This window comes from Molothrus aeneus, chromosome 3, assembly GCF_037042795.1.
Source record: "Molothrus aeneus isolate 106 chromosome 3, BPBGC_Maene_1.0, whole genome shotgun sequence".
NCBI lineage: Eukaryota > Metazoa > Chordata > Aves > Passeriformes > Icteridae > Molothrus > Molothrus aeneus.
Window position 1 is genome coordinate 62,118,973 of NC_089648.1, and position 13,821 is coordinate 62,132,793.

The following is a 13,821-nucleotide window of genomic DNA, read 5'->3' on the forward strand; positions in this document are numbered from 1 at the left end:
AATCTACCTTACTTTTTCTTTCCTATGCAGACATCATTTGCAGAAATGTACTTTTACAGAGTCGTAATTAAAGCAAAAGCAGTCATCAGCAGCATTTCATGAAGAACAAAGATGGTTCAGTACGTTATGCCTCTAGAAGTTACTCATTAGCCCTGCACTTTAATCACCATGTTAATTTGAGTAGCACACTGGGAAAAGTCCATTTTCTCAAAAGTCAATTAATTTTTATTGTTCTCCACCCCTTATATCAACTGCTCTTTCCTCCAAAATTCTTCTTTTCATGATTTCCATGGTCATCTTATTCTTTTCTAATTTATTATTGTTTCACATTTATTTAATAACATATATAAATATATTTTCAGCCATTATTATGCTCTTACAAATCCAGTCATAGATAAGAAGGACCTCAACCAAGAAGTTCCTTTTCAAAGTATTTGCATGGAATCTGGGCCCAGGGGGGTTAATTTGCCAGCTTTCACCAATAACAGACATTATGACTGAAGATTGAATTATAATGAATTATTAACATCAGCAAGAGGTGCTACTTTTGGTTCCAATTTTTTATATAGAGTGGTGAACATTTTTTGCAGAAACTAACATCTATATTCTGAAAAATCATTCTAACATCCTATAAACTTCAGCCTGCCTGATTTCACTCAGTTGCCGTTTAAGAGTCAATAATTCATGTTGCAATAAAGACATCCCAAGCTCCACTGTGTTTTGCCTTAGCTATATGCAAATGTAAAACTGATATTTCTAAAAGTGAAAGCTTGTTAGCATACGCTCCCTCATCTGTATGTTCCCATCCCACAGTTTCAGGGAGCAGCACATGAAAACGTCAGAAGCTGAGGATGATATTGAGAGGAAGCTCTTCAGGTCTTTCACTACACGTGCCTAAAGATGAAATGCATTAATGCAGCAGATGTACCTCATCTATTTTGACTGAAATTTTATTCTTTCCAGCTCTGTTGATGGAAGATTTGTCCTTCTGGGATATTAGGACTTATACTACTTTAAAGATATTAGTTTTCAGTGCCATCATGCAAGATTGCTGTTTCAACAACTTAGATTTCCCAGAGCATTTCTATTGTTTAAGTGACAAACTGGGAAACAGAGAAAGATTGGGATCATTACTAATGATTCCTAAAGGCATGCATCTCAGATTGAAGCTGAAGCAATTCCTCTTATTAAAAGTCATTTAAAAATGTTGGAAATGTCTCTACTTCTTTGCTACTTCTATTATATTTACACCATGATAAAGTTTCTCCCTTCTCTCCTCTCTATTACTTTTTGTTTTTCCCTGTTATATAAAGTACTCTTGAACTGCCAGTTAAAAAAAAAGTCTTCAAAAACAAGTTGTTTTAGACAACGTCAACAAAATCCTCCAAAACCAAAAGTCAGCTCATTTTTCAATATGCAGCCCTGAGGTATAAAACAAACCAAACAGCAAGGACACAAACATGACAGCTCTAGGAACGCAGATAGATATCTTGGGCTAGGCTGCTCTGGTAAAGAAAATACAGCAGAAAGAACTGTGAGAGCAGCCTGACAGCTTTTTTTAGTGGAAAGTGGCAATAGGAAGATCAGTTTGTTGCAAGTGAATACCATATAGGGTCTAATATCAATAGTTAAGTATTAATGATAATGGAAAACCATGGCATTTTAGGAGGGTTTGTCTCAACAACTTATCCTATTGTTATACTTCAGCCACTACTGACAGAGTGATCCATGGAAATCTGTGGAGATGCACAGACTCAGTCGAGCATTCCTAGACAAAGACCCCAAGCTCTCTGCTTCCCTACAAATATTCCAGACAGTCTTAATCACTTAGCATTTCATACTTGTCATATTAATGTGATATAATACTTCCTTAATGTTTAGAAACCTGGAAAAATATCCTGGAAAATACTAGTTTTAAAGCAAGCCAGAAATTAAAAATGGATGTTGTAGGGAATTAAGAGATCCTGTGAGGACAAGGCTCTTACAGCATTTTAATTAACATTACAGTGTATTTTAATCATATACCAGCTTCCCCTATTCGTGCCACCACCACACACTTCTTGCTTTCTTTATTTTGACTCGGCCACAGGGTAACTCTTGGTCATACTCTGACAAGGCAGTTTTTTACTGTAGAGCAGAGATCAGGATGAGCACAAGCCATTCTCGTTTTAGGAATGCTGCTGCAGCTAATCTGGTTTTTGAGCCACATTTTTAGACATATGCTCAGTAGACTGGCTTTACAACACAGTCTGCCTGCTCCTCATCTAGCCAGAAGAACTTGAGTAAGACACAGGCAGATATGACAGATCAGGTCTGCTGATCTAAAAAATTTATGCAAACATTTGACTTCTCCTTTGAATGGCAAAGAGTACAGACAACAGCTTCACAAATGTAGGGAACTGCTCCTTAACAGAGTGGTGAGTCCTAATAATCCCCTTTTTTCTGAATTTATTTTCTGAGACATATAAGGAATGTATTTTATTCTGTTTGACTTTTTTATAATAGAGTTCGCTACATTTTGAAAAACCTTGACCTAACTAGACCAAAACTGTCTTATTTAAATTATGCACAATGATGTGGTCTCTTAAGTTCTTGAAACTTAAATTTGGAAGGAAAAATGCCCACTAATTTGTCCGAAGAACAAATAGTTCATTGGTCTGTCGTTCAGGGGGAATGAACTCATATTAAGTAGGGAAAACAAATTTTAGCTTTGTCATGATGCATAAACTGGAAGGTATGCATTTCAAATTTTGATAATTCTATTAGAAGATTCCTGTTGATCTTGATCTCTCTCTTGGCCTGTAATGTCGTTACAGATTAACATAGTGTGTTGTGTGTTCATGCAATGTCCAGTCCAAAACATGGTAAAGAATCTCTGTGCTGTCTTTAAAGGAAAATAAACCACGCTCTTACTTTGTCTAATGGAAAGTAAATTCCTTATTTATAATACACCTGTAACTATCTAATTGGAAATAATTTTTCCCAGCTACAACATGTGTTATTATTCTGTTTTTCTTAACTAAAACAAGTACTTCTGGCATTGCTTTTATTTCCTGCACAACATGTTCTTTTCTTACAGAATGTGCACACTCACAAAGGTATTTGCTGTCTGAACAGCAAATACCTGTTACCCAGATAGAAAATAGATGTTATAATCAAAAAGCACATTCTGCTTTTAGCTTTACCAATTTATGGTTCAATAAAATGCTGTATCAGAATCTAATTTACAAAAATATGCCATATATAATTAATACCCTTGTGGCCTTCAGAATTCCAGGCAAGTAAAAAACAAATTGAAGTGGAAAACAGCAAGATATCTATGAAGTCTGTTTTCCAAGTTTAATTTGGAATGGCAGAAAAGACATTGCAAATTTTTGCTGGGAGTAGAACCATATAATTTCATTGATCCATTCTTATGTAGCTTCAAATACTTCATCAAAAATCCAACTGTTTTCATTTGATTCAAATCTGACCTCCTCTAGTACAATTTAAGTGTTGAAAAAATGAAGATAAAACACTTACTTAGGACTGAATTTTCTGCCATTGTGAACAATAAGTACTTTTTTACCCAGTAGGTAGTCCTGTTAGCTAATGACATCAGAACAACCATTTGAAATGAGACCAAGAGTTGATTTAGCCCAAGACCCTCTCGCCATCAGTGGCCAAAACAAAAAATGCTTGTTTGCACTTCCAGTGCAAGATACTACATGAAGTGTGTGAGTTTCCCAGAGGTGCATAACACAGCCTCTAATTTCTCACCCTTTAGGCTAAATTACATATATTATTACACACTTTGCAGAGTCTGACCTGGGCTATCATCTTGCTATTTTCACTAAATAAAATAAAAATCAAGGTACCCATGCTATAGATAATTGTGATACTATAAAAATGAATCTAATGGTCTTGGGATTTCAACTCTCTGCTTAGTCTACATGTCATTTGAGTTGCATTTTTAATGAGATCACGACACACAAGAAGGATAACATTGACATTGAATTGACTGAAATAAGAGTTAGCAAAACATAAAGGTTTATTTTTATGGCCCAAATACCATTTCAAAATTTCACCTCAGTGTTTCTTTTTGGCTTTTTTATAGAAAAACTATAGATATTTTTAGAATAACCAACACTCTAGAGACTTAACTTTAGAATATCTTCATTATTTCATCAAAATATCTGGTAGAAATATCTCTGAGTGTTATGCCAGAAATAAGGAAGCTGGACTTTTAGGCAAAGCACAGATAGCAGTAATCTCGGTTTTCAATCTGTCTTGATGCCCACATTATACAAATTTGTCTAATTAATGCTTCCACAGAAAAGATGGAAAAGGACCACAGAGATACTTTCACAAGCTTCAAGGGCCAGACTTTAGCTGAGTTCCTATTGCTTTAAACATTCTCTATGGCTGATATTTACCAGCATAAAAGGGGAAATAACTGTATTGGCTTCACTGGAAAGTTAAGGAGTAATGGTTTTGTTTTGATTTTAGTCAGATATTAGATAAGGATGTTATTACAGAAGTTTGCTTGTAAAATTTGCAAAGCAGCATCAGTAGAGAGTATTTAAATTAACACTGTTCATATGTGGCCTAGCTCTAATTATTTTGGGTGATAACTGAAAGAGTTATGTGGCACAATATTCTGTATTAGTTATGTAAGTCATTACACTAGCTACTGGTATAATGTTCACATTTGGTTTAAATATTTGCTCTGAAATTCCTTTTTGAAAATTTAAATTCATATTTCCTGAACATATCTCACTATGTCTTGACACAACAAAAAATTAATTTCCTCTACAAATTTCTGGCATGTTTCATGGAAATGCAATTGCAGTAGAATTTGCCTCAGCTTATGATGCTTAGGGAACTACATTTTAGTTGGTCTTGCAGTGTTAAATGAGCCTAAATTTACAAAACATTTTTACTTACACACATAAAAATAACGAACGTGTCTTTGTCCATATTTTTTTTCTTTTGAACTCCTGTTTCTGATTCCTCAGTTCGCAGCAAGCATATGCACTTACTTTGTATCTTTACTCTTTATTACCCAGAAAAATGTTCTAGGTTTTTTTCACTTTGTTCTGTGTACCATCTCCAGTTGCTCTCTCTTTAAATGCCCAACTTGGATTAGAGACTGGATATAAAATGGGAATGGATTTTATACTGCAGGGAAAACAACTGAAACAGAAACCCACATGCACAGCAGTTTTTGTCCCAAGTGGGAGCTCAGGAGCTCAGGAGCTCAGTGAATCACAGCCTGGGAGCTCACAGCAGCAATTTTATTGCTTGTGCTGCTGGGGCTGCAAAGGCAGCTCATCCCCTGCCCTGCTGCATCTCTCTGTGGGATTGCTCTCTCTCACACACAGAAGACATGCAGGTGGTAGAGCCTTTTTTTCTCTCAAAAACAACAGCTGCATAGCAAAAGTCAAGAAGAAAAATCCAGCTGGAGGGCTAGGTCTTGACATTTTGCTTCCTTCTGCAGAACCAATAATGGCATTGGGTACAGCTGCCAAGCTCTCATTTCTTTACCTGAGAAATGTTGTCTTAACATCCATGGAAAGTACTCATTTGGTTTTCAGTTTTATTTCCTCTGGGATTTTTTTTTCTGGAAAAATGCAGAAAATGAAATGGCACAAAGTTTAGAAGTCACAGCACTGAAATCCTTTTGTTTAGAAGTGGCGTCATGACGTTAATGAACATTTCCAAATGTCTTTCTGCTTCTTGGAGTATCACTGAAGCCATCTGAAATTCATTGCCCTCATAGAGCAGGTGCAATTGTCAGGGACTGTCATCTTTAGTCTGCCCTTGGTGCTGTTTCCTCATTCAAGCTAAAATTCATTTTCTGTCTTTGTCTGGTAGAGACCTTATGGTCTGAATTTGCCCTGTCTCTTAGTGGGCATTAAGTAAGGTAAGCACCTTGCTTAGCCAGGTAGTTTCCCAAGGTTTAGTATATGGTCAGCATTCAGTGAGGGTGACTCAGCCCTCAGAAGAGGTGCAGAGCCTTCCAGGGATGTTTGTACCAAATTTTGGCTAAATGAGGAATTCAGGGTGCCTGTGTTCCTTAGCTAAGTGTCCCCTTTATGCATTGGGGGTGGACAGTGTAGGTGATACAACACAACTTCTGCACACTTCAATAGATTTCACTGGAATTTTATATGTCTAAAATGTCACTAAGAAATGAACTAAATTCTGCATCACAGCTACAAAATTATTAAAATATGCCTTTTTTTTTTACTTCTAGCTACCTCAGAGAACCCACATGAACACAGTAAGTACCAAGGCAATATAGAATATTGTTATTATAACTTTCAGAAGGAAGGTATTTCCTTATTTTTAAAAAGTTTTTGCAGCCTAAGGTGGAATTCATCAACACAAACTCACGCAACATTTTGACTTATGACACTGTTTTTCAATGAGTCGCTCTGTTAGTGCAGGACCAGGTGTGTTTCACAGGTTCCAGTTTGCATGGAAACACTTTTCCAATTCAGCTGGGACCCACCTATGCCTTTTGTCTCCATGGCAGCTTCACACTGGGAAACAATCAAGGGGGCCACAGATGGGGAAGGGTCTCTGCAATTCTCTGTCCAGGCCTCTGGTCCAAGTTTTAGAGATTTATTTCTTGGTATGCTGCAATGCTCACCTGCTGCACAGCTTAGACTTCAGAGCTACAAATCAGAACTAAACATACTTCAACATTCCTCTGAAATATTTTCTGTCTCATAATGTTGGGATCTGGATAGCACACTGTTTTTAAATAGCACAAAATTGCATACACGTTTATTATAATACAGAATAATATCCTTTATTTTTGCTGCCTCACAGTATATTTATGGGATCTCCATACTAGCTAATGTGAAGATTAGCTCTAGTCCAGCCAAATCCAGGACAAAGGGAAACCTGGAAAGCTTTTTTTTTCTTTTCCTTTATGCGGAATACTGAACATTTATTTGTCATTCTTTACAAGAAAACCCCACTTCTGTTGTAATAAAAACTGCCATCATTTCTGTATCAAGCATCAAGGAGAAATTTTCTATACAGAAGATCAGTGATAGCAATCACAATTAATACTAAAAGCAATTCATAATTTACAAATTCTATTATATTTATAAAAATCCACAGAAAATAATTAAGCCACATTAAAAAGTTTAAAGGACTTTTCATTAATTTAATTTTATAGGGGAAAAATAGTTCAACATTGTTTCTTGATAAATATAGTTATCAAAAAATTCTTCTCAAGTCTAGTGGGAATATGTAATGCAAAGCTATCTTTTATAACAATAATGAGAATCTTTTATTTTTAAAATCTTCTAAAAATTAAAAAGCCTTCTAATATAGGGGTTCTTATTTTCAGAGCATGAACGTGTTAAACGGGAAAAAGCTGTCTTTCAGAGCAAGCCAGGTAGGTTTGAAGTAACCTCCACTTACAACTGGTTCCACTTAATCAGGATATGTGTGGTCTGCAAAACTTGGACACTTCCTTGAGCTAGGCACAAGTCTTTTGCTTTGTGCCATTGGGTTTTTTCAGTGTCTTGGAGAGGAACAAATATGAGGGTGACATTTAACTAAAAGGATTCATCTATCACAGGTTTTGACTGTTCTTGTGACTTTTCTCACTGGTGTAGTAAAAAGCATTAGCAAAACCCATTTCCCAGAGTGTGAGGAAGGAGTGCTTTAATGGCCTGCACTACATCAAAGAGAATTAACCCTTCTCAACCCTTTCAGTAAATTAGTTATCACATTAAGTGAGTGTGGGCCCCCCAAAAAGGAGAAGCTACAAACTTATTGAGTACACACTCTGCAGTAGAGTCAGCTCCAGCTCCTGAATCTCAAAAGTAACGGGAGCTGAACTAAGAATAGCAATACTAATCCTGGACTGACTGTACACTTGGGTAAACTGTAAGTAATACCTGGCTGCAGTGAGCAGGACAAAGGGTCTCCCTTTCAAACCAGGGCTCTCTTCTAATCATGTTTTTTGAGGAGGAAGGCCCTAAAGGATCCACGGCTGGGTCCGGTGTGAATTAACAAGATTAAGAGGGTAACCTCACAGAAAACTCAGCTACTGATGCTCAGCTTACATCACTCCTGAGTGGTTTTCCAGTACCCACTCCAGAAGCAGTGGGGACTGGAAAGCAAGTATTCACATCCCATTGACCTTTGCTGGAAGTGCTGCTGTTTGAACTTCACATTGAAATGAAGTGCTCATGAATAAGTGATTAAATAAACCATTTAAACCTTATGTGCTCAATGATAAGCAAGCAGGCTTTATTTCATTAATTTTTTTCCCATTTTTTTAAGAAATAAATGTCTTTATTTCTTAAAAAAATAGGAAAAAAAACTTTTCTCATTAATTTCTCTAATGTACAATATTCTACCTTTAAGTTAAATATTTTCATAGACATTTTCACGTTTCTGGAAGCCTTGAGGATCCAATTTACTGAAGATATATTGGTTTTGAGTCAATAGGGAAAAAATATTTCTCTTCTTCTTTCAAAGACACATAGGCCAAGCTTTTTATGTAACTCATTGATCACTTTTTGTGTATTAACAGCTAGCAGAATGCTTCAGGCATTAGGTGAATTCAGTCAAGGCAGGAACAAGGAAGCCAAGCTTGGTGGCCACAGTGGTGGCCAGAAAGTGGGTTGTCTGGATGGATGATATAATCACTCACCTTTCCTGCTAAATGAAATCAGTCCTGCTGCACAATTAGCCCAATCTCATCCATGTAGCTGCAGGAAAATTAATTTCCTTGGTAGGGCATTCTCGAACATCAGAGCACTGTGTCACAAACCAGTATATTGGACCAATTGGGATTTTACTCTCGCATACTACAGCAGACTCCAGACCCCAAGCCCTTGGTATTTAGGTGCTTGAAGGGAAAATAAATAGGAAAATGCTTGCTAAATTTCCTTTAGCATAAAATCTCTATTCTCAGATGATAAATGGTTGCTTTGGAGAACAGTGGCTGTTTTGAGTTTCACTTGATGACTGGAAGTATTAATCTGCAGGCACTGGTGGTAATAGTGCTTCTGCCTGCTGTGTGCCAAGGAGTGCTCTTGAGTTAACAGCTTGAATTATAAAAGCTTCATTCTGAACAAAACAGTGGCCTCCTTTTTCACCTTGATTCAGTGCAGCTTCAAATCATTTTTCTTATGCCTCCTGCCATCAGACTTAGAAGTATCACATGACTGAAATACTATGGAATTTCAGAAAATATATTGATCCCACAGGGAAAAGTTTAAATTAGAGTGTTTTGTGTATGTCAGTGAAGGCAAGTAAAGCAAGGGAATCCATTCCTGATGTAATTCTGCTGAAACTGCCTGCAATACACAGAGAAGTGTTTACAGCCTTATTTTTTCCATTTAAATTAGGTACATCAGGGAAAAAATTAATATTAATACTTGTAGTGCTGCAAAACTGGAGCCCTGCAGAGCAAATAAATTCTCTTCAATGAAGGATTTCAGAACTTTAAACTTCAGGCTTACTAAAAATCAGTATTTTTTTAATATTCATAACATTTATTTTTTTACTCTTTATAGCTTTATGAAGTCCTCAAAATTGTTTAATTTTTTTTAATTAGAAGACTCCCCGTGATATGGTAAAAAAAGAATACAGGAAAAATTATAAATATTACTTCTGTTCTTGGCAAAATAATATATATTATCCTCATCATATGTTTTTCTCTGCTTTTCCTCATACTGAATGTGGTGAACAGATCGATTTTATGAAGCTTCCTGATGTCTTGAAGTTGTATTCCCTTATAAGACAGTTCTCCTTAAGTCTGGATATTCTACTCCTTCAGTTTCCCTTCTGGCTACAACCAGTGTCTGGAAACTCAGAGAAAAAGCCAAGCAGCCACCACCTATAGTTCTGCCAGGGAATGCATCAGGGTGTTCTCCAGTGGAATCAGCAGACCAATATCTGCTGTGTGGTTAGGTTGCAGAATAAGTAGGTAAATGAATGCCAAAGAATTACTGTGTTCATTCCCAGATGAATGCAAATCCACAGGCCTGTCCAGTTTTCAAGATAAATTAATTCTGAGAAGAAACACTGCCCCTACTTTCAAATCAATCAGGTGTTCCATCCACTCACAAACATATTTCCTTACTTATTTCCTCACAGACTTGTTATCGTAGAGTTACCAACAAATATTGCTGTACATTCTCAACAGAATTAGGAAGGAAAAATATCTTATTTAGTGTTCAAAAGTATCAGGATAATACCCAAAGAAAGAGAACCCTTTTTATTTTTACTTGTCATTAATCCAGGGCATGTTACAGGGCCTTTCTTTAAAGGCAGCATACCAGGTTTTCTTCTGTATTGGTACACAGAAATTTTAATGTCCTAATCTAATATAGTGAAATGCACTGTTATATGTTAAAGCTCCTCTAACAGCATAAAAAAGACACTTTCTCTCAATAAGTTGCATCTTCAAGCTGCTGGTTGTGTTATAAAACATTTCTAGCTCCACAGACATACACAACATAGAGCTGAGATTTTTAATTCATGGCTTTCATAAGAAACTGACAGTAGCAATAGCTGAGTAAGGGCAATAAAAATGCCCTAAACTTAATACAAATTAAGAGAAATTAAATTGAAACATACCAGAAAACAAATGAAAAGCATAGCAATGCAGATATATGTTCAATTTCCAAATAATAGAAAATATTAGTAACTGGAGAGTTTTATCCCTCCCTATATTTGACCCCATCAGTACTGATTTTTCTTCCAGAAATAGACCAAACAAGCAAGAGAAGGGGACCAAGAGATATCTGCCCAACCTGATCTCCACACAGTCATTGTCATCCTTGATATGATGCCTTCCAGAGGTCTTAGTGGAAAGGATGGGGTCAGAGGCAGTGGCTGCAAGCTGCTTTCAGCAAGAGGAATGTCAAATATAGTCTGACTGTGTCTTAAGCATATTTAAAAAGAATTTAGGAATGTATGTGATTGTTGAAAGGTAGAGTTTAGGAGGGGAGCTTGAATTCAGTTATGGAAAAAGACTAAAATGGAGTTGAGCTATAAAAGGATGAGGTAGGGTGAATTTAAAATCAACCAAACTGGGTAGAGCAGAAATCTGAACATAAACATCTCAGTTTCCACCTGACTGGGACATTGAGACAGTAAAACAAACCCCACTTGATTAGAAAGTGTAATCCCACCAATTTACTTGGAGAAGAGGAAGTTCAGGTCTGGTGGCTGATGTTGACATGGGTCTACATCATCTGAGAATTGTGCTGACCAAATCCACAGGCAGCTCAAGAGCATGTGGGCATGGGCAGCTTTTCCCATAAGATTAGCAGAAGTTCAAGGCTGTTCCAAGGTCCTGTGACAGATGTCCAGCTAGGTCTAGGTAGGCTTGTCCAGTAGCAGGTGGTATGGACTGGCATTTCAGACTGTCCCATGTGTCCCTCTGTGACTTGTTATGTGCTTGGACATCTCCATACCTTTTTCATCTTCAGTGTGTAGACACATGAATACCTCCACCATGTTTGTAGTTAGACAGTCTTTAAAGTTCTAGAAGATATTTAGAAGTTCTTAGTGTTTTTTAATACCAAGCTGTTGGACTTAGACACTCAGGAAGGTGCTGTTGGCAAAGGTGTAATGGATGCAGGAATAGGATGGCTTCCACCTGAGTGCCTGCCTGAAAGATGCTGAAGGGTATGCAGCTGTTTTCTGGCAGCTGAGACCTTAGGCCCAGTAATTTACTATTTCCATGAACATGATCTCACCATGCAGTCAGAACTCATAATGTCTGCATGCTGTTTTACAGTGCTATAATGGGATAGTGGTGGTGAAGACATGCATTTATTTTGTCATTGTGAACCATATGCATAATATCACCTATAAAAATATATTTCCAATTATATGAACCTATGCTAACACATTGTGATTTTAATGCTGTTTTCATGATACAGAGGAGAAAATGAAACAACAAAAAACAACTCCCACTGAGAAGTCAGGTAAGAATAAGTGATTCTCCCCGGATTGATGGAGGGGGAGGGAGGTACTAAACACTATTCAGCACTCATCTAGTGTAGTATATTTGCATTGCAATATTTTTCACAGTGTTTTGAAATATGTAACTGATCACAAAGAAAAACCAGCAGAGTGGAAATTGCAGCTTCTGTTCTATTAAGAATTGTCTTTCCAATGATGAAGACAGGTGAAGGTCTTTCAGCTCCTTAGCTGCTTGTTTCAGCCTGTCATTAGCCCGAGCTGGGCTAATGAAGTGAGGTCTAGCTGTAAATCAGACCTCTGAAAGGATCCCAAATATGAGAATAAATTACCAGATGAATTAGGACTTTGGATCAGTCCTATGGAGCAAATGTTTTTGGGACTAAACTCCACATCTTTGGGTCTTATCTGTGATTAAGAGAGTATAGTTTTTTTAATGTAATGTTGACAGGAAAAAAAAGTCAAGTAACAATGAGTGTTCTAGAAGCTGTGAAGTGTCAGACAAGGAATTATAACATTCTCATCATCACTGGCAGTCAACACAAAGCTGTCTGTACTTTAGGGGTTTGAATGCTGTGCATCCCTGCACAAGTAGGGGAAGCTAAAAACAAGTGAGAACTGACTCCAATAAAATGCTTGAATGTTAAAAAGAAAGGGAAAAAAAGAGTTTATTTTTTCTTCTTTCAGTATCTAACTATTACAATTTTATCTCTTTTGTCTTCTGTAGCCCAAGCAAAGCCAGCAAGTATGTTATTCTTACCTTAATTAGAAAAATTCCTATAAAATTGTTGCATACATGTATCTTTTTCTACTTTTACATAAGAAAGCATGCCCTTGGCAATTTCTAGTTTTGCTTAAAATTATAGTGTCTTTATCACCATGTCTCCCTTTCCTTTCATTTAATATACTGTCTTGTTATTACTATTTAAAAGCCCATTTGACGTAACCAATTGCTTCAGTGCAGGAGTGAATTCATTCCACGCTTCCCATATCAAAAGTCCCATCAACAAAAATTCATAGAGGAGTTAAAGTCTATTAAAAATTACCTAGCTTGAATGAATGTTCCTGCTAAGTTAAAGAAAAAAATAGAAATTAATATTAACTGCATCCTGAATTCTTCTCAGTCAAAAAGGACTCAAGAGAGTCAATACCTTAACTTACCACACAGCCTGCTTATTGATTTTCTATACCTTTCACACCTTCAGAATGCAGATTCAACTACAATAATAATAATTTAAACTGTCAATTAATTGCCCAAATAATTAAATGATCAAAAAAAGTCCAGATGTGGGAAATGAATCACTCTTCACAGAACAAATTTTTCATTCATGCTTCATAGAAGTGTTTCCCATTTGAAATTCCGTATGATGTCTTCATCTCAGCATTTCTCAACTTGTCTGGCCACCTGAAATCACAGCTACCAGGAGTTCAATTATTCATCTGAGTAGCAGAAAGGCTGAGGCATATTGCCTTTTTCTTAGAGGCCATTCACATTTTCAGCACTTTCCCCTTTACAGCATGCTTTTGGGTCCTGATTCCTCAAAAGGAAAGTGATGCACAGTCCTTGAGCTGAGGGAGCATCACCATGAAACAAGGCCAGCAGAGCTGTCCACTGATTCCAGAGCCATAAAATGTATTTTGGCCACAGTTTCCATTGCATAGCTGCTACTGTGCTATGAGATCTGTGTGGTGGGGTTTTTCTTAAGTCTGACTTTTGTTTGTTAGACCTATTTGGAAAAAAAAAAAGCTGCTTCAACTTTTCTATTTCCAGCAACAGAACATAATTTATAATTTTTTCAGTAATAATTATGAAGTAGAAGGATGGGAGGAAGTGTAGGAAAACAGACGTGGAGATGAGACGTATTTTCC

General features: G+C 36.7%; 1 protein-coding gene across 1 annotated transcript in view; it reads left to right on the forward strand.

The window, feature by feature from the left end:
- TRDN (triadin) overlaps positions 1-13,821 on the forward strand; it is a 194,110-nt gene that overhangs the window by 157,157 nt on the left and 23,132 nt on the right. Inside the window, exons 30-33 of the mRNA XM_066546125.1 lie at positions 6,239-6,265; positions 7,349-7,396; positions 11,913-11,957; positions 12,680-12,697. Coding sequence (XP_066402222.1) covers positions 6,239-6,265; positions 7,349-7,396; positions 11,913-11,957; positions 12,680-12,697 — 138 coding nt within the window. The remainder of the gene's footprint in view (positions 1-6,238; positions 6,266-7,348; positions 7,397-11,912; positions 11,958-12,679; positions 12,698-13,821) is intronic.